Source organism: Nematostella vectensis, chromosome 15 (genome assembly GCF_932526225.1).
Source record: "Nematostella vectensis chromosome 15, jaNemVect1.1, whole genome shotgun sequence".
NCBI lineage: Eukaryota > Metazoa > Cnidaria > Anthozoa > Actiniaria > Edwardsiidae > Nematostella > Nematostella vectensis.
The window spans coordinates 5,813,891-5,833,595 of NC_064048.1; the positions used below are offsets into that span (position 1 = coordinate 5,813,891).

Below are 19,705 nucleotides of genomic sequence, written 5' to 3' on the forward strand. Positions count from 1 at the left end.
TGGTGATAGTTATGGTAACAGTGATAGTTACATGATGATGATAAATATGATAATGATGACAATATATGGTAATGATATTGATAATGATGGTGATAGTTATGGTAACAGTGATAGTTACATGATGATGATAAATATGATAATGATGACAATATATGCTAACGATATTGATAATGATGATTAAATTATTGGCTTTTGTTGATAATTGATGATTAGGATGATGATTATGATGATGATAAGAATATGGATACAGCTTAAAGATGATGATTTCAGTTTGTAAATCCCTCGGTTGTGTAGAGTAAGCACATCTATAAAAAATCTTTTATAAAAACGATTGAAACGATTGCTGTAAAACGAAAGAAATAAAATGTAGTCGCACTTTAATACGATTTTTTTTCTAGATCTGTAAAGTATTCTTAGACCAGGGGTCTTCCTGGCAGAATGGTATGCTAACCTTGTTTTTACAACTTGAGTTTCTAGAGCTGAAGAGAAGACAACACAGACTGACACAATTAATTATTTCAACTAAGTTTATCCTGGATTAGCCCGTGAATCTATAAATTATAGCTGAGCTCCATACCTAAGAAAAAGTGGTATATACAAAAGAAATATGGTAACAAATATTGGTAATCCATCGACTCGATTTTTCGTGACGCGATGTCTGCATCCGTCCCTTAAAAGCATCGTATGACAACCAAACTTGGCAGGTGTCATGTATGTGTCAAGGGAGGTGCAAAACTGTGGTCACGTGATTTGTGACGTCATCGATGACGTCACTAGAAGCAAAGATTATGCTTACGTCATAAAATAAAATATATTTCACGAAGGAAACACTGTATGGCAACCAAATCGGTAGGTGTCATGCAGGTGTCAAGGGGGATGCAACAATATGGTCAGGTGTTGTGTGACGTCATCGATGACGTCACTTAAAGCAAAAACGTAATTAGAAGCAAAACATTTATATCTTTTAAAAGAAACATTGTTTAACAACCAAACTCGGTAGTTGTCATGTTGGTGTCAAGGGGGTGCTCCAATATGGTCATGTGATTGTGACGTCATCAATTACATCACTCTAAGCAAAATATGCTGACGTCATCAAAATGAAAAACATTCATATCTCGTGAAAGAAACATTGTATAACAATCAAACTTGGTATGTGTCAAGCAAGGGCGGTGCCAAGATATGGTCACGTAATACGTGACGTCATCGAAGACGTTCCCGATGTCATATCTATTTTCATATCTCCTAAACGAAATATCATGACAACCAAACGTGGTATGTGTCATGTATGTGTCAAGGGGGGTGCTCAAGTATAGTAACGTGATTGTGACGTCATCGATGACGTCACTAGATGCAAAAATATGCTGACGTAATCAAAATGAAAATTTATTTCACGAAGGAAACATCGTATGGCAACCAAACTCGGTAGGTGTCACGTAGGTGTCAAGGGACTGATGCAACAGTATGGTCACGTGTTGTGTGACGTCGTCGATGATCTCGCTGAAAGCTAAAAACGTGATTAAAAGCAAAAACATTCATATCTCTTGAAGAAACATTGTTTTACAACCAAACTTGGCAGGTGTTATGTGTGTCAAGGGGGGTACGAAAATACTGTCATGTGATTTGTGACGTCATCGATGCCGTCACTAAAAGCAAAACTGTTCCGATTTCATTAAGAACAAAAATATCCATATCATGAACAAAATATCATATAACAACCAATCTTGGTATCTGTAATGAAGGTGTCAAGTAAGGGGGGTTCCACCAATATAGTCAGGTGATTGTGACGTCATCAAAGTAAAAAATATTTATATTTCATAAATTATTAAGCGAAAATAAGCAAAGATTTGTTCGTTTGTAGCTCCGATTTTAGGCAATGCCTAAATCTAACTATTAGCTAATTATTTGTGTGAATTCGTGGTTCGTTGACGAGTTTTTCAGGCTTTTCTTTTCAGATACTTTCTCCATTTATGTAAAGATGGCCACAGTCACTGTTTTCCTTTTCTGATTACAAGTCATAAAGTTTACGAAACACCTTCGGTACGGCAACCTTAAAAAATGACAAGAATAATGCAGTTTTTCTAATAAGGAATAATAATAATAACAGTTCTTTGGACGCATTTTGCTTGCACAAGCAAAATGCGCATAGGAAAGTAACAGGAAAAAAAAAAACTATAAATTTCTAAATGTCTTTATTTCTTTTATTCAAAGAAAAACGTTTTCAGTTGGCTCTTAAAAAGGACACGCTAGAAACATTTTTATAGCGGATGGAAGGTTATTCCATAATAATTTAGGGGCGGCTACAGACAAAGATCTGTCCCCAAAGTTACGGTGCGGGAGCGGGGAACAGTAAGCAGTCCCTGATTGGCAGATCTCAGGGACCTGCTAGGAAGGGAAGGACCTCCCGGTTTAGTGTCCTGATCCGAGAAGACTGGAAACACGGGAGAATAACTTAAACTCACTTGTGACACAAATTTGAATCAAGGCAGGAACCCGAAAAAATCCCCAGTTTGAGCCAGGATTCGAGCCTGGGCCACAGCGGTGAGAGGCCGACGCGCTAACACACTAGGGCCCCCGTGCTTCCACTTAATGCTAATGTTTTCACCATATTTCCAATTTATCAAGCTTCAGTTATGGACGCAATACATTAAGACTAATGTATTCAAATTGGCTTCTTTTTATGCAGCTTGTTCGGTGCTTTATTTAACTTGCTAATGTTTTCACCATATTTCCAATATCTAAATTTTAATGGCCAATATTATATAAGGGCAACGGGAAACAGAAATCTCTAGTAAAGTATATTTCAATGTTCTCAAGAAAAAACTTGTAGCAGATATAATATAAGTACTCAATCGAGCTGTCTCTAGCTAAACAATAAAGCACTGGTTGATAGATTCGAATATGCTAAAGATACCAAGCCAATATGAGCCTTTGTTCCCCTTTGTCCCCCCCACCTTCCCCTCCCCCTGTGGAGTCATGCTTTCGTAATTTCACTTGATTGACAAGTCAAAGCACTTAGTTGCGTTTACGTGCAGTGCTTCCAGATATTGGCGGAAGAGCGTCGCTTTGCTGTATCCTATTTCAGTGGTTTGCGGGAATCATGTCAGAGAAAGGCGTAGAGATCGAGGAATCAAACGACACGAAGAAGCCTCTATTTGGCTCGACTTCGAGCTCGGAAGATTCGCCGCAGATTGACGTAGAAGAAGAACAAACTCGTGACAAATGGAGCAGCAAAGCCGAGTTTATGTTGTCATCTCTCGGTTACTGCGTCGGCTTTGGAAACGTCTGGAGGTTTCCTTATTTGTGTTACAAAAACGGAGGAGGTTAGTATGAAATCTTGTGCAAAAGATAAATACACATATGCGTAGTATTTGTGTATTTACATGTATTTTACTATAGCGCGCACGCGTAACTTCTCGCTACGCAGTGCAGATGAGGTATTAGATAACACCATTTAATGTCTGGTGTCTTGTCGCAGTCTTGGTTTGCAAGCGAGACGTGGTAATGATTTTATTTTTATTTTTTTTTCTTAGAGCAATTACGGATTCTGTTCCATAAGTAACGCGAAGGTATAATTGCATGCTTGAGAGAACGTTATTGAAATAATTTAGGACGCCGCATATTTGTAATAGTTTTTTTTCTTGCATTAGTATCTGCCAAGTCTTTGTTACCTTAAGGGGGGAATGACCTCGTAATATTTATTTTCTCTGACGTGCTTTGTTGTACCTTTAGTTTATTTAACGAGAAACTTTATTATCAATTGTTTGCTTTACTATTTCACCTAGATCACAGTGTATAAAAGGGATTTAAACATTGTAATTTTTTCATATTGCAAACAAGCTCAATCGCGCACGACTTTTCAATTAAAATTCCACTGAAATTTTGCAAACATAAGAATGCGACCTTTCGCTTAATCCTATTTTCTTGCGAACGGGTTTGCTCGTTTATTTGTGCTCGCTTCTGGGATGATTGCTTGAACAAACAGTTTGATCAATGGGGGGTGCTAAGAATGGAGTAGAGTATTTTCCCATCCATAGATTATACTTGCAAATTATTTTCATTGTTGTACAAGGTAATTTGTAGTAATTTCCCATCCCTAGATTATACTTGCTAATATTGTCATTGTTGTACAAAAGGCTATTCGCTTCTAAAATCTTTTGGTTGTGACTCTATGAGACTGGTCAATTGTGTGGCGACAGTTCAAACGCTCTGATGATTATTTTAGAACAGAAAAGCTAAAGAGAATATAATAATGCGGGTGTTGTCGAATAACTCCCTTGCTTTCAAACCATCGTAAACAGTTAAAAAAAAAACACATCTTTCCTCAAATCGGACGAATCAAATCTAACACGTTATCGATTAATAGATCACAGTTGAATATGCTTTTTTTACGAATTTCTTTCATTTTTCAACAGCCGGATAAAATCTGTAGTTCAGAAGTGGTTTTGACATAAACAAAACCTAAACAAAAGGTTTCTTTCTGGAGTACTGTTTTCTGCGGCTTGGTGTTTGTAAAGCGGTTCAATCCATGATCATTTAAAATATATATAAATTAAATATTCCTGGGCCGGTTGGATTAGCATAAGTGCCTATTTACCGCCCAGCGTGAATTTGCACCCAACAATGTAGTATTGACCAAACGGAGGGCATATACACCTATTTCAATTAAGTTTGACAATAAAAAATGGAAAATGGAACAAAGTTTTACTGAGAATGTTGTTTTCTTGTGTTAAAAATGCGTGCATTTCACTACATGAGCCTCACTGGAAGCCTAGATAGCCTCACTGAATGTCATAAACAGAAACAGGTGTTTTTTTTCTGAACCAGTAGTGTAAGTCATTTGGCATTCTCCGATTTCTTATAGTCAACATTAATTGAAATAATCATTAAGTATTTCTGGGCCGGTTGGATATTTATTGACTGTTTATTGTTAGACTAGCGCAACTATTCCTAGTAAAAACTACCACCTCTAATCCTCAGGAACCCAGGGCGTCGCGGAGATCGGGCACACGAGCGCCCAAGAAAACTTTCTCGCTGGGTCCCCTAGGATGAGCGCCTCTTTGTGTTTTTCCGTTTTGATCGCCAAGGACAATAAAACGTGCATTTACGGGAGCAAACACTTTTTTGTTTATTTGTCTTCTTACATGCAATTTTTGACATCGGCTAGAAAATAAATAACAATTTTAAAACAATTTTAGCTTAGAAATTTGTTTAGATTTAAAAATCGCTAATCGTAGAATCGTAGACCAGTCACATGAGATACATGGCAATATAAGTAAAATTCTCAAGCTAATAATGTTGTTAAGTAGATAGCGTTCACTACTAGGTTTGGAGGTCGCACCACACCTCACGCCCTTGTTGCGAGGGAAATGAACCCGATAAAAAGCTTAAGCTTTTCTTTGTCTATCTCCTTGTCGATAAAGGCCTTTATTCCAGAGTGTTGGATGGCACAGTGGGGCGTGCCAGTGAGTGGGCAGGTCTCTGCACATACTTTCATTTTATTGCCAACTCTGTTATCGTCTGGCGAAGAGCTGTTCACTATTCAAACTAAGAGATTTTATTATGTCTAGATGAGCGGTAGGAAATATTAGATTCCAGTTCAATTCAGTTCTCAAATAAATGCTGAGGGGGGTTCATTAGGTAGTTATCGTGCAAACAGATCAGCATCGACCAACATCCAACACCCTGTAGCATGGTGTGTGAAAAAACCCACAGCTTTGATTTGTATGTATAGATAGAGCCCAATATTGATTAACAGTATCCAACACCCTGTAGCATGGTTGTGCGAACAACCCTACAGCTTCGATTTGTGTGTATAGATAGAACACAATATTGATTAACAGTATCTGACACCCGGTAGCATGGTGTGCGCACGCAACTTTGATTATGTGTGTAAACAGCGCAGTATTGACCACAAAACATCTAACACCCAATAGCATGGTGTGCGAACTGCCACGCAGCTACGATTTTTGTGTGTGAACAGATTGATCAACAACATACAATTAACACCCCTCAGAACGGTGTGCCAACAGCCACGCAACTTCGATCTTCAATGTGGAATGATGTGCAATCTGCGCGATATCGTATAGCGTTCTCACATTAAATTGAAAAACCTTCCAGGCACATAGCATTTAGTGTTATTTGAACCAATCTTTAACAGTGAACATCAAGACGAATATTTTCCAGCGTCGTCTAGCGTATTGTTTTTCTGTTTTCCTTTTTAATTTAAACCTGAAATATTAATTATGCCGGTCGACATAAGCTCGGGAAAAGAAAGTCAAATTTATAATTTTAAGTATATATTGGTTTAAACCATAACCGGATGTCAATTCTCCCAACGTGATAACGCGCCTTCTAGACGAAACTAAAAGACACATGAATTCATTCCCCCCTCTATTTCAGTGGAAGCAGAATTATAGTATAGGGAGACGGGGTGACAAAGTTGAAAGACAGATGGCTAGATTACTAGTTCAGCATGATTTGCGCGAAGTTTAATAAAACGCAGGTTGGGGTCCAGAGTAGTAATCCACCACTAACCACGGATCAATTAAGTTCAAATCGGTATCCTTAGCTCTGGTAATAATTGACTAGATCCATGTAGAAACTTTTTTCTAAACAAATACACATGCAATTGACAGTCTTCTTAACTAACAACGAAGGGATCGAACTCATCTCGCTTAATGAGCAGGGTTGGGTCTGGACCCCTCGAATCCCCCTCTCGACACGCGCCTGTATTACCAGGCGAACAATCAATAATTAACAGCCTTTTTAACTACCAACGAAGGGGTGAACCGGAAATTAACTTATCTCGCTACATGAGCAGGGTGTGGTCCGGACCCCTCGAACCCCCTTTTTGACACGCGCCTGAATTAACATTTCCTTCTCTTCTAGCGACGTTCCTCATCCCATACTTCATCATGCTCATCGTGAATGGCATCCCGCTGTTTTTCCTTGAGCTTGCTATTGGCCAGTGGTTCAGCTCTGGGGTAATCGGGGTATGGAAGTCCATTTGTCCTCTCCTCAAAGGTAACCACAATAACGACTTAATAACAGCCCATCACATTAGTGCAGCCGCAATCAGGGGCCGCGCACTGGGTGGGGGGCTATAGCCCCCTTCAAATTTTTCGCCATTTTGCTTTTTTTTTAAAAAAGAGGAAAAGAAAATTCTAAATAATGTTCTATTGCGTAAATTTTAGCTAAATTTCCATTGGATTTGATAAGTATTCAAGGCTGCGCTTACTTCTTTGGAAATCCACAATCTAATGACAACCGTACTGTGAATAAGAACACGAGACTTCGTTAGATTAGTAATTTTTGTATTTTAGCAAAATACAAGATTTGAGCTCTCTTTTCAATTTCCTCAAATTCCCTGAGGGTGAGGAAGTGATACCAGACCCCCCCTTCCACTCCCACCACTCTTTTTTAAGCCCCCCCCCCCCGTTAAAAAATGGTCTGCGGCCCCTGGCAATATGGCAACGACCATTTCGTATCTATCAGGGTGGTACTTGGTATGATTTTGCTGCTCCATACATTTTTTTAAATGCGTTTCTCGACCTTTTTGCCTAGCCATGGTTTATATGAAATGGTCGGTTCCTAAGGCACGTATCCAGCATACAGTTTGACTGGATTTGTGCCTAGCACTTGGGCTACTGGGTAGATATGGGACGATAAGGGTGAAGCGTGCTAGAGGATCCAGCGAGTCCCTTCCTTGAGCTGCTAAAAGAAATTATGCAAGGAAGGGAAGGGGTTCTTTCCTGTTGGAAGGACCTTAGGGAACGCCCGCAAAGACCGCTGGTTCCCTGAGCATGAGGGCGAAAGGCATGTAGGGAAAAGCATGCATGGAAGGTTGGGGGTTTAAGGGAGAAAATTTAGGCTTTCATTTGGCTGTAAGTTAAAGCAAAATCCACCCTTCAGTCTATAAAAGCTTTATCTGGTCTTCTGTTTGGAAAATTTATGCAATTCTTTACCCTACGCTTGAGACCTCCGCTGAGCATTTTACGTCAGAGAAAGGTTTTGTTTTGCTTTGTGCTCGTCCGCGAAAAGAAAACATATTTTTTTATCTATTTTATTCATGAAATTACCTCCTTTTCCTTTGTGTTTTTCTTTTCTTAAATGGACGCTTCACAAGCAAGACATCTTTGTCTGAAGCCCGTATTATTGATTATCAATTTACTTTAAAGAACCTTTTTTGTTTTCGAATAACCAATGTTTTCTCAAAATCGGCACAACAACAAATGACTTGGACTTGGACTGATTTCGCATGACATAGTCCCAGCAGGCCTCGAATTATTGGGGGGGGGGGCACGATGCAGAATCTAAAAGAAAACATTGTGGCCCAGCCACGCCCCTACTGGTCATTTCCTAATAATTTCTGAATATATTTGGAAGGCACGTGCCCCCAGTGCCCCACCCCCTACTATGACCCTGCAACAGTAGAAGAATTGCGAGAAAATCAATTGGAAGAAATGACGAGTTCGTGCGGGATTCCCTCACCGGTTGTTTGTTTGTGCTGATTCTGGTGAATTGTGTATAATTTTTGTGTTTAATTCGTTGTTTGATCAGCCGACAACCGACAGTCTTGTGCTGCCTGTTTCCGCGAGTGAGCATCATGGGTAAATTATGTGTCTTTACGTCTCTCTCAATATTTTAAAACATTGCTTTCAAGTTCCGAGAAAAGTTGTCCAAGAACAAGAAAACCCGGTCCAGCTCCTTTCTTCTTATATATGAGACTTAGTGCAGGGTGTATCCCTGATTTGGGGGTAAGTCCCTATCTCCTATAAATAAATAAAAATAAAATAAATAAACTTGTCAGTTACTTGATGGGTGTAGGACCTGGTGTTTTTAAAGTCTCGGACAGCTCTTTTATTCTTGTCTGTAAATAGCTGTAATATGCTTTTTATATTTTATTTTTGTATTTAGCTATTCTACCATAACTTTTTAGCCGAAAAGAATCCATAGTTTCGCGTCACCCGGAGTTTGCCATTCTTTTCTGGTTTGGGAATCGTATTAATCAAAAGAAACAATCAAATGCACAAGTGTCTTATTGACTTATACGCACTCCTCCCAGACAACAAAAGGATTTGGATTGGCGCGAAATTACATCTACAGCTGACAGATATAGTGCATAGCGAGGGTTAACCATAGCGTAATGCAAAAGAAAACTGTATTGTCTCACGACACCCATTCTTCAACTGGTAACATTATGATAAGGGAAATAGGCCATTACAGATATAAGCTTGCGCGCATTACGAGAGAAACGTACCTCATCTACCAGAATGCAGAGCGCGCCGCTTGCACCAAACAAAGCGAAGTGCATGAAGTAGGTTTCTATACGTCGAGTGCGCGCACAAGCTTATAGCTGGAATGACTAATTCCAACGTGTCATGATAATTTGGGCTACTTATGGTCGGTTTGATTACTAGTGGTTTTGCGGATTTTATTTCACAAAAATGCGGTTTCGTTTTTTTTATTTGTTGTAGCAGTTGTGTGCGAGGGATGTATTACATAGATAAACAATAACTAATAAATAAATATTAAAATAAATAATCTGTGATATTTTTTTCTAACGCGGCAATTCACGCAAATGGTTTCATTTTGTTGTATCAGTTGTATGCGAGGGCTGTATTATACAGATAAACAATAACTAATAAATAAATATTAAAATAAATAATCTGTGATAATTTGTGCAACGCAGCAAATGATGATTTCAGGAAAAAAGATGGTTTTACTCCAATTTCAGCAGCAAAGCTGAAAATAAACTAACATCACTAATTATATAAAGTAAAAAAAAAATGGGCATTTGGCTAATGTCTCGTAACACTTGTTAAATGTACTATCCCTATTCTGTCATTATTTTGCCTTGCGGCTTTTTTACCCAGGTGCTAACGTGTCGTTTGTTGTACATGTTAGCATAATAATTAGGTAAAATGATACCTCCAATTTTAGTTATGACCCTAACTGGCTTTCTTACCCAGGTACTAACATTACGTTTGCTGTACATGTTAGCATAATAATTAGGTAAAATGATACCTCCAATTTTAGTTATTATCCTAACTGGCTTTCTTACCCACTTACTAACGTTACGTTTGTTGTACATGTGAGCATAATAATTAGGTAAAATGAAACCTCCAATTTTAGTTATGACCCTAACTGGCTTTCTTACCCAGGTACTAACATTACGTTTGTTGTACATGTTAGCATAATAGATAGGTAAAATGATACCTCCAATTTTAGTTATGACCCTAACTGGCTTTCTTACCCACGTTCTAACGTTACGTTTGATGTACATGTTAGCAATTTTAGCCGCTAGTATTATTGCCTTTGTTCAAATATTCCGTTTATACGACCAACAGTTTTTCTTCCGCCACTTATAATGCTGAGTTGGAAATAGCCTTTAATTAAATTGCGTTTATTCGATGAGCGGTTTTCTTTAAGTGCATTATGTACTGCGCTTTATCGCCTAGCGTTTTGTTTTTCCGCTGTTATTATTACATTAACTTGTCCAAGTGGTTTTTATTCCCTCACTTAGTATTTTATCTACCTAGCGGTTTTCTCACTGTCCCTAATAATGCGTTTGTTCGCCTGGCGGTTTTCAGGAATTGGTTACGCCATTTGCATGATATCATACCTTTGCTGTATCTACTACATCGTCATCCTCGCCTGGACCTTCTACTATCTCTTCATGTCTTTCCAAGCCGTCGTTCCGTGGAAGACGTGCGACAACCCGTGGAACACCAAGTTCTGCAGGTAGGGTGTGCTACTAGGGAGGGCGTGGTCCGAAGGGAGGGGGGTTCGTTCCGTGGAAGATGTGCGACAACACGGGAAAGTTCTCTTGTAGTGCGTGCTCGCACAGACAATAGGGTATGCTTAATTGTTGCTGTGAATGGTTTAATTGTGGGTATGTTTTTATGTGAGTAGCTAACGCTCTTTTAGGCTGTTTCCTTATGAAAACAGCGTTTTATAGATAGTATATATTTTTTTCGTCAGGGCGAAGCGTAGTGGAGACCTTCTCTTAAACTGTACAGAGTTGGATCTTCCACAGAATTGCACGGCGAAACCCACCTCGCCCAGTGGAGAGTTCTGGAGGTAAGCAATGGTATTTAAGAAGAAATATATAGGAGATAAAATGCGTAGCTCATATGACCTAACGAGAAGAATAAGACTTTTTATTACACAGCGTTTCCACAAAATGTATGTAGCGGTGCCAGCCAATGCGCGCATAACGCTGTATTTGTAACAAAAAAAAAAGACATTTATATTGAAGAGCCGTTGATATCGTAAAAGAAAAACTCTAAGAGACGGTGAGAGACGGTACATCCGGCTTAACGTCCTTATCAGAGAAGACGTGAAATTCACAGTCCCCGATGTAAAGAGCTAGTTTTTACAAGTCCAGGGGTGGATCTTAGGGAGGGCCGAGCGCTCCCTCCCTCCCTCCTTCCACTTTTCAGATGGCTTAAAAATATCAAGAGATATAAAGAAATCCATGGAAGAATAATGAATCCCCTCCCCCTTTTTAAAACCGTGCTTCGGCCCCCCGTTTTTGGAACTCTTGGATCTGCTCCTGAAGTCCATGAGAAGACTAAGCTAACCTGACACGAGTCACTAAGCTATCACGTCTCTCTAAACAAGTTAGTTTATTTTTGGGCGACGGTTAAAGTAAATGTGTGTGTGTTTTTCTGTTTTTGTCGTCTCACCCTTGTATATTTTCTTCAGCAACAATGTCCTGGAGATGACAGAAGACATCTCGGATTTCGGAGATATGCGCTGGCCGTTATTTGGCACATTTATCTTGTCCTGGATCGTGGTCTACTTTTGTCTCTTTAAAGGAATAAAATCATCTGGAAAGGTAGGTAGATCCTGGCGTGTAACAAACACTTTATGACTCTGTTTTGCTAGATTTCGAATTCACTTGCCGACTGTATATTTCATAAGGGCCGAACCAAAGTTTTTCTACTACGGCCGTAGTAGCGTAGTATTGTTGTAGAGCGTTCATATTTAAACTCTCTGCAATAACTCATATAGGAGAGGATATGAGAAAGATTCTCATCATTAGATAGTTATATACCATCCATCGTTTAATTCTTTCCGTATTGAAGTGCCGACTTTGAATATAAAGCCCCGTGTGTTTAAGTCTATCAACCATGCTCTTTCCAGGTTGTATATTTCACGGCCACCTTCCCATTCATCGTCCTATTCATTTTGATGATCCGAGGAGCGACCCTTGAGGGATCCCTTGATGGGGTCATTTATTACCTCAACCCGGACTGGGAGAGACTTGCTGACCCACAGGCAAGCATTGGTTATGTTTATAACTTTCAAATGTATTATCCATGAGCAGTATTCAATGCAAATGCATGCAAATAAAGGTGAAACAATCGAATCGATTGAGTTGCGTGTATTTGCATTTAATACGACTCTTGGATAATAGGACGTTTGAGCCTAACTGTTGTAGGTTCTCTTTACCACGAATAACCACGAATAGTCGGAAAACTCAGCAAATACTCAGAAGTGTCGATGATGCAGCGTACTGATTGTTGGATGCTTGCGACGTAAAAGAACCGACGCAATGAGCCCTCTGACAGTGATCAGCACCCTCAGTAACAGTGCTTACTAACAATACACACAAGGGGGCACTTGATGTGCACCGGTCTTGCATTTGCGCATGTTGTGCCTCTTGCACCGTTATAGCTGGTGGAAGTTAGTACAAACATACAAAGGATATATTGAATAAATATTTGGCGTCAGGAACCAATAAAAAAATAGGAAGCTAATCAACCTCCTTGCAGCTGGAATGCTGAATTATTAGAGCGTAGTATAACTTGATCGAGTCGAAGGCATAGAAAGCGCCTCAGGCCGTGGTTGATCTTTGTCTTTCCACGGAAGACAGCTTAGATCGAAATTGTTGGTTTTGGTTGAGAGAGGACCGCAGAACCCGGAGAAAAACTCTCGGAGCAAAGACAGGACAATAAACTTTACTCACGCTGGAACCAGAAATCGAACCAGGAACCAGGTGTAAGATAGCGGGGTTGCCCAGGGTCCCGGCCCCCTCCCCTAGCAGTCAAAAGGTTTCGTGATTACAAAGGCACATTTTCTATCTTGCTTACTCGCTTTTCGTTTTAGGTGTGGATTTATGCAGCCACTCAGATCTACTGGTCTCTTGGAGTGGGGTTTGGTGCGCTTATCACTTTTGGTAGCTACAACAAGTTTAACAACAATGTCCACAAGTTAGTAACAACAACATCAACGACAACAGCAACGACAACAGCAACGACAACAACAACAACAACACCAAAACATCACTAACAAAAAGGGAGGAACATATTTTATGTTCCTCCCTTTGTTTTATTGCTGTTATGGTTTTGTTGTTGCTGTTGCTGTTGTTGTTGTCGTGATTGTAGGAAACTTGTTAAGGATAACTTCCATGATACTGGTATTGTTACAATTTTTTGAGTGCTTTTATAAAGGTGTTATGTCACCCTCTCCATAATGCATTGCACAGACGTGTTAGATTTTTACAAAAATTAAAAGAAACGCACATGAACATTAAAAACCCTTCCCCTTTTTTTCTTTGAAATGTATCTGTTCGCACATACAAGATTTATGTTCCTTTAATTGCACTGTCTTTGAAAATGGTCAAGAATACATCATGGGAAGAGTGAATCATAACTTGATGTTGCTTGATGTTGTTTTCAGAGATGCCCTGGTCATCTCTATAGCGAACTGCAGCACTTCGTTTTTCGCTGGGTTCGTGGTATTCAGCGTGTTAGGCTTCATGGCCTTTACCTTGGACACCACTGTTGCTAAGGTCGCCACCTCAGGGCCTGGACTGGCCTTTGTTGCGTACCCTGAAGCCATCTCGCAGATGCCTGTGTCCACTCTATGGGCAGTGCTATTCTTCTTCATGCTGATAACACTCGGACTCGACAGCCAGGTCATTATCAGATACAACCACTGCCAACTTAATAACACACCATTTCCCAGCTGCCCCCCCCCCCACCCTCTCACAAACACTCCTCCCTATTTCATCAACGACTCCACCCTGTCTCTTCAGCGCATTCGATACACAGATACATTTTTTTTCTTGAATTTGAATGGTTTGATTTCGAAGTATTTTGATTTTAAGTGTTGAGTTCGCCTTGACGTTGTTGAAGTTTTGGATATAAATGGATGCCCAAAAATAACGCTTTGCTTTTTTATTCAATTGGATAAATTGAATAACTTATAACAAACTTATAACAAAGGAATAGTTCGAACGTCAAAGGAAAGGCACTTTTTTTTTCTCGAATCTGTATTGTGCAAAGCAGAGGACCGTAACAAGTAACAAAGTGACGGTAATAAAAATCATTTCTTTTATTTTGGGCGCTCCTCAGTCGATCCGAAAAGCAGTATCTTACAAAAAAACATCCCGTATCTCACAAGCTTTTATTAAATACTAGTTGTTTGGGTAACGTTAGAGCTTAAGTTCAACATCGCGAGTTTAAGATTATATTCATTTCGGCTCGGGTTGTATTCATGGCGGCTTGTTGTCACGACTTTTTTTGTCAGCTACGCGCGCCTTAGTGGATCCGCAAAGCAGCGACTTACGAAAAAATAATCTGGATCTAATCGCGGAGTTTAGCACGCTTTTATGATGATGATCGTGTCCTCGATCGTCTTATTCATAGCGGTTTGATATACAAGTTTTGATATAAAACACTTCCCTGTTTATAGTAAGCAAGCTTTCACTGCAGTATAGTCACTTGCACTGTAGAAAGTAACAATTCCTATTTTGCGTGTTGGCGAAACCAACAGATAACCTCACCAACAACCCCATCCTATCTCACCAACAACAAACTCTATCTCCAAACCTACCTTATCTCACCAACACCCTACCTTTTCTCACAAACACCGTACCTTATCTCACCAACACCCTACCTTATCTCACCAACACCTTACCTTATCTCACCAACACCCTACCTTATCTCACCAACACCCTACCTTATCTCACCAACACCGTACCTTATCTCACCAACACCTTACCTTATCTCACCAACACCTCACCTTATCTCACCAACACCGTACCTCATTTCACCATAACCGTACCTTATCTCACCAACACCGAAACCTTATCTCACCAACATCTTACCTTATCTCACCAACACCGTACCCTACCTCATAAACACCGTACATTATCTCACCAACACCGTACCCTATCTCATAAACACCGTACATTATCTCACCAACACCATACCCTATCTCATAAACACCGTACATTATCTCACCAACACCATACCCTATCTCATAAACACCTACCTTATCTAACCAACACCTTACCTTATCTCACCAACACCGTACATTATCTCACAAACACCGTACATAATCTCACCAACACCGTACATTTTCTCACCAACACCGTACCCTATCTCATAAACACCGCACCTTATCTCACCAACACCCTACATTATCTCACCAACACAGTACTCACCAACACCGTACCTTATCTCACCAACACCGTACATTATCTCACCAACACCGTATATTATCATAAACACCGTACCCTATCTCATAAACACCGTACCTTATCTCACCAACACCCTACATTATCTCACCAACACAGTACTCACCAACACCGTACCTTATCCACCAACACGGTACTCACCAACACCCTTCTACCCTGTTTCACCTCCCCACTACCCTCTCAAGACACACAAGTAGGCAACGGTGAATAACAGCAGTACTCTCTTCGCAGTTTGCGACCATAGAAGCCGTGATAACCGCCATTGTGGACGAGTACCCCTGGGTTCGAGGCACAAAGTGGAGAAAGCCCGTCTTCGTGTTGATCCTTTGCATCTCGCTATGCATCCTGGGAATGCCTTGCGTCTTTCAGGTTAGCTCTATAAGGGGTGTTCTATAAGGTGGTTCCTTGATGCGGCGGAGTATTAATTTGCCCGATCAGTTCCAAAACAAACTGATTCTCAAAGCAATGGCTTATCCTTGTATTGTTCTTAGGGAGGAATGTGGATATTCAACTTGATGGACTACCAAGTCGCCGGCCTCTCTCTGCTTATTGTAGCATTACTTGAGATCATCACTATCGGCTGGATATATGGTAGGTACGACGAACGGAAGGTAAAACGGACGGACGGTTAATTGAACCCGGACGGACGGACGGTTAATTGAACCCGGACGGACGGACAGATAGACAGCCAGACGGATCCTCATGCTCTTCTTTATGTTGTTCTTGAGGACTGTTGATAACTCTGTTTCTTCTTAGGAGTGGACAGGTTTTCGGACGACGTTGAGTACATGACCGGACGTCGTCCGATGAGGTGGTTCCGCATCTGCTGGAAGTACGTCTCTCCTTTATGCACCTTGGTAAGGATCAAGAGAGAAAAAGCAATTAAATCGTTATGTGCGCAATACGTAACTACGTCCCACGTCCTTTAATAGGCCATTCCAGCTATAAGCTTGCGTGCGCATTACCATAAAAACCTACCTCAGCTACCATTATGCAGCGCGCGCCTTTTGACTTTGCACTAAACGAAGCGCGCGCTGCCTGATGGTAGCTGAGGTAGGTTCCCATTGTGATTGCGCGCGCATTCTTATAGCTTGAATGTCCTATTCGTTCGTTGGTTCGTCTCCTTATTAATAATAAACTATATGCTATGAAATCATTGATTACTGTTATATGATTGCACATAGCCCCCTCTACCAACTAACACAACGTCGTTGTTATGTCTCAGCGTTAATTTTAAAAGGGTATATCTCCTTCTTCTTATCTGACTAGTGTCATTTCTCCTCCCTCCCCTCCTAGGCTATCATTCTTGCCAATTTGATTCAATGGAAAGGAGTCAAGTACAATGGTAAACCCTACCCCGGGTGGGCGGAGCTCATTGGCTGGATGTTCATGTTGTCATCCGTTCTAATGATCCCCGCCTTTGCCATCCACGAAATCTACAAAAGATCCGGCACGCTAAGAGAGGTAAGGCATATAGATAATGATCCGGCATGTTTAGAGAGGTACGGCATTTACATAAAAATCCGGTACGCTAAGAGAGGTACGACATATAGATAATGATCCGGCATGTTTAGAGAGGTACGGCATTTACATAAAAATCCGTTACGCTAAGTGAGGTACGGCATTTAGATAATCATCCGGAACGCTAAGAGAGGTCTGGCTCTCACAGAACACTTAGAGAGGTACGTCAGTAGGCTTAGAACATGGCTGATATAGGCGCTATATTAATTTTTTTCTACTTTTCCTTTTTATATAAAAAGGACATTACGCTTAGAAAGGGCGACTCTATTGAATCCACTGAAACACCCCATAGTTTACCACTGATATGCACATTATTCTTAATAAAATTCGCAGGATATTCTAAATAGTTCACGTTTAAACTCGTAAATGTTCTTGCTTTAAAATTGCAGCGCATCACTTTCCTGCTAAAACCCGACGAGGAGGCGCTGTCCAAGATAATGCGTGACAACGGTAACAAGAGGGCACCAGTCGTCTATGTAAGTCGCGTTGCTACTTATATATCTTGAATAATCCCTGGATGAGATACCAGAGCCGTAGCAGGCCACTTTAGATTGGGGGGGGGGGGGGGGGCACAATACAGAAACATTAAGAAAATATTTTGGGGAGGGTACAGCCATGCCTCTACTGGCCATTTCCATACATATCAGTCAATCTTGTTTTAAAAACTGTCGTGTCTAGCTCGCTCGGTCATTCTCTTATTAGGCACTACATACCATATTTGGGAGTCCCGCTTCAATCATTTTTTCGCTATTTTATCGCTCTAGAACTTTGTAAGTCGAGAATGTCCACGAAAACTTGCAGGAATTCGTGTTTACTACAATTTTGCTGGCAGCCATCTTGGAAATGGAGCCTAGTCTCTAACGTTTTAAAATATCTCAGTTCTCCCGCGCGCTCGCCCCAGGCTCTTTAAGACCATTTAGAAAAACGACAGCCATTGATTTATATGCACATGCCCCCAGTGCCCCGCCCCCTTCAACGGCCCTGGATATACAGTTCCGTATGCAAATAGCGCCAGGATTTTAAGCCAAACAGCCAGAATTGGCCGAGCACTGCTGGCGTGTTTGAACACCATGTTGGGAAGTGCTGTGAAGTAGAACATTTCATTTGTCTTGTTAACCGAGAGGGGCTAGCAATGGCTGATTTTGGCGCTGTTTGAACGGGGCTTTACTGAGATCCATACTCTTTGACGGAGGGTACTTTCTCAAAGGACATCTCTACTTCGGTACACGCCCCGGTACACCACTTTCCCGGGACATCGCTACCCCCGGTACACCCCATTCCCCGGGACATCGCTACCCCCGGTACACCCCTTTCCCCGGGACATCGGTAGCCCCCGGGGTTTCCATGTCCCCGGGGCACCCCAAACCCCGGTATATTGCTACCCCGGTAAATTGCCATCCCCGCGACATCCCTACACCCGGGAAAGTCTGCACGAGAAAACACTAATTTTTTCTTGAGTTCCCCTTGATTTTAGTTATTTTTTTTTATTTCAGCTCTGAGCCATCTGCAAGGAAATGAATCAGCTTAAAATTTAATCCACGATAATTATTTTATAATTAATTTGTAAACGCAGACTACATCTTTACCTAACAACGGTCAAAATGTAAATATCTGATGTGTGCATGTTGGCACCTGATAATGGGGCGTCCTCCATGTAAGGCTTAACAATAGGCCTGCGAAACTTGTATTGCTCGCATAGAAGTACTCTGCTGGAGTTTTTGGTCAATCGTAAATTACATCTAAACTGTTTTTTTTTTTTTAAGTATTGTGGAACACCGATAACACGAACTCGGATACTGATTTAAACTGCCCATTTATTCAATTTGTTTGAGCTCCCTGAGATAGTCATTATTTAGTTAGATAATTCTCAGTGGAGGATCCAGGGGAGGGGCTATGGGGGTCTAACCCCACCGCACTCCATCCCCCTCCTTTTGACATTATTCCTAATCAGCCGCAAACTCGATATAACCTTTGTACCTTGTTAGTGTTTGAGGGTCTTACACAATTAGATTTCCCGAGCTTATTTCTTTTCATTCATGCTTGCTGGTGATGATTATAGGGGTCTGACCGTGTGACTGATTGTCTTTTTAGCTTGTTTTTTTTTTCCAGACCACTTGGGTTGCTCGATTAAGAGGCTGTTTTTAGAGACTTTCGGTCCCAAAAAACTCATCACGTGTATATCTATGTACTATTATTTCAAATGCAATATGTTCTGTTCCTTCTCAACGTTATTTATTTTTCTGTTTCATACAGCAAAAATGGATCTTATCATTTTACCCATACGTACAGTACGCAACAAATGCTCTTGTTAACACGCCAAATAATTAAAGTAAATCCTATGGGAAAAAGGCTGTAAAACGTAATACTTTTTACGTATTTTCATCCAAAATACAGTACCACGCGTAAAACTACAATTTTGTACGCCTTAATCGTATAAGCTCCCAAACATAGCTTGAATAATATACAACCTCTCAACGAAAGCTTGAATAAAGTACACTTGTTAAAAATTGATTGTATTGTGTTATAACAATTAAGTTGAGGTTCGCGGGCATAAATATGCTTTTGGTCTGACCCAGGATAATATCTAAAATGCATCCCGAGAAGGGCGAAAAACATATTTATGCCAACAAACCTTAACCCTATTACTATTATAAGGGACGGGACCATTAGGGGGGGGGGGGGGGGGGGGGG

General features: G+C 40.6%; 1 protein-coding gene across 2 annotated transcripts; it reads left to right on the forward strand.

The window, feature by feature from the left end:
* Positions 1 to 3,003: 3,003 nt before the first annotated feature.
* LOC5511357 (sodium- and chloride-dependent GABA transporter 1) lies at positions 3,004 to 19,521 on the forward strand. Of its 2 annotated transcripts, XM_032380729.2 has the most exons (15): positions 3,181 to 3,320; positions 6,889 to 7,023; positions 8,560 to 8,609; positions 10,593 to 10,743; positions 10,984 to 11,082; positions 11,710 to 11,842; positions 12,151 to 12,285; positions 13,117 to 13,220; positions 13,690 to 13,927; positions 15,725 to 15,862; positions 15,985 to 16,084; positions 16,250 to 16,350; positions 16,790 to 16,957; positions 17,404 to 17,490; positions 18,508 to 19,521. In XM_032380729.2, exons 2-15 carry the CDS (start codon positions 6,995 to 6,997, stop codon positions 18,511 to 18,513), a joined length of 1,539 nt encoding a protein of 512 aa, XP_032236620.2. In that variant the 5' UTR covers positions 3,181 to 3,320; positions 6,889 to 6,994; the 3' UTR covers positions 18,514 to 19,521. The 2 variants fall into 2 exon arrangements, with proteins under 2 accessions (XP_001631770.2, XP_032236620.2); XM_001631720.3 differs by lacking the exon at positions 8,560 to 8,609 and having other exon boundaries at positions 3,004 to 3,320.
* The last annotated feature ends 184 nt before the right edge of the window (positions 19,522 to 19,705 follow it).

Bases quoted from the DNA above. Each gene is read 5' to 3' on its own strand.
- LOC5511357 (XM_001631720.3), top strand. From the start codon at position 3,098: ATGTCAGAGAAAGGCGTAGAGATCGAGGAATCAAACGACACGAAGAAG. The intron at 11,843-12,150 runs GTAGGTAGATCC...TGCTCTTTCCAG, and splicing joins GAATAAAATCATCTGGAAAG to GTTGTATATTTCACGGCCAC. The intron at 15,863-15,984 runs GTTAGCTCTATA...TATTGTTCTTAG, and splicing joins GAATGCCTTGCGTCTTTCAG to GGAGGAATGTGGATATTCAA.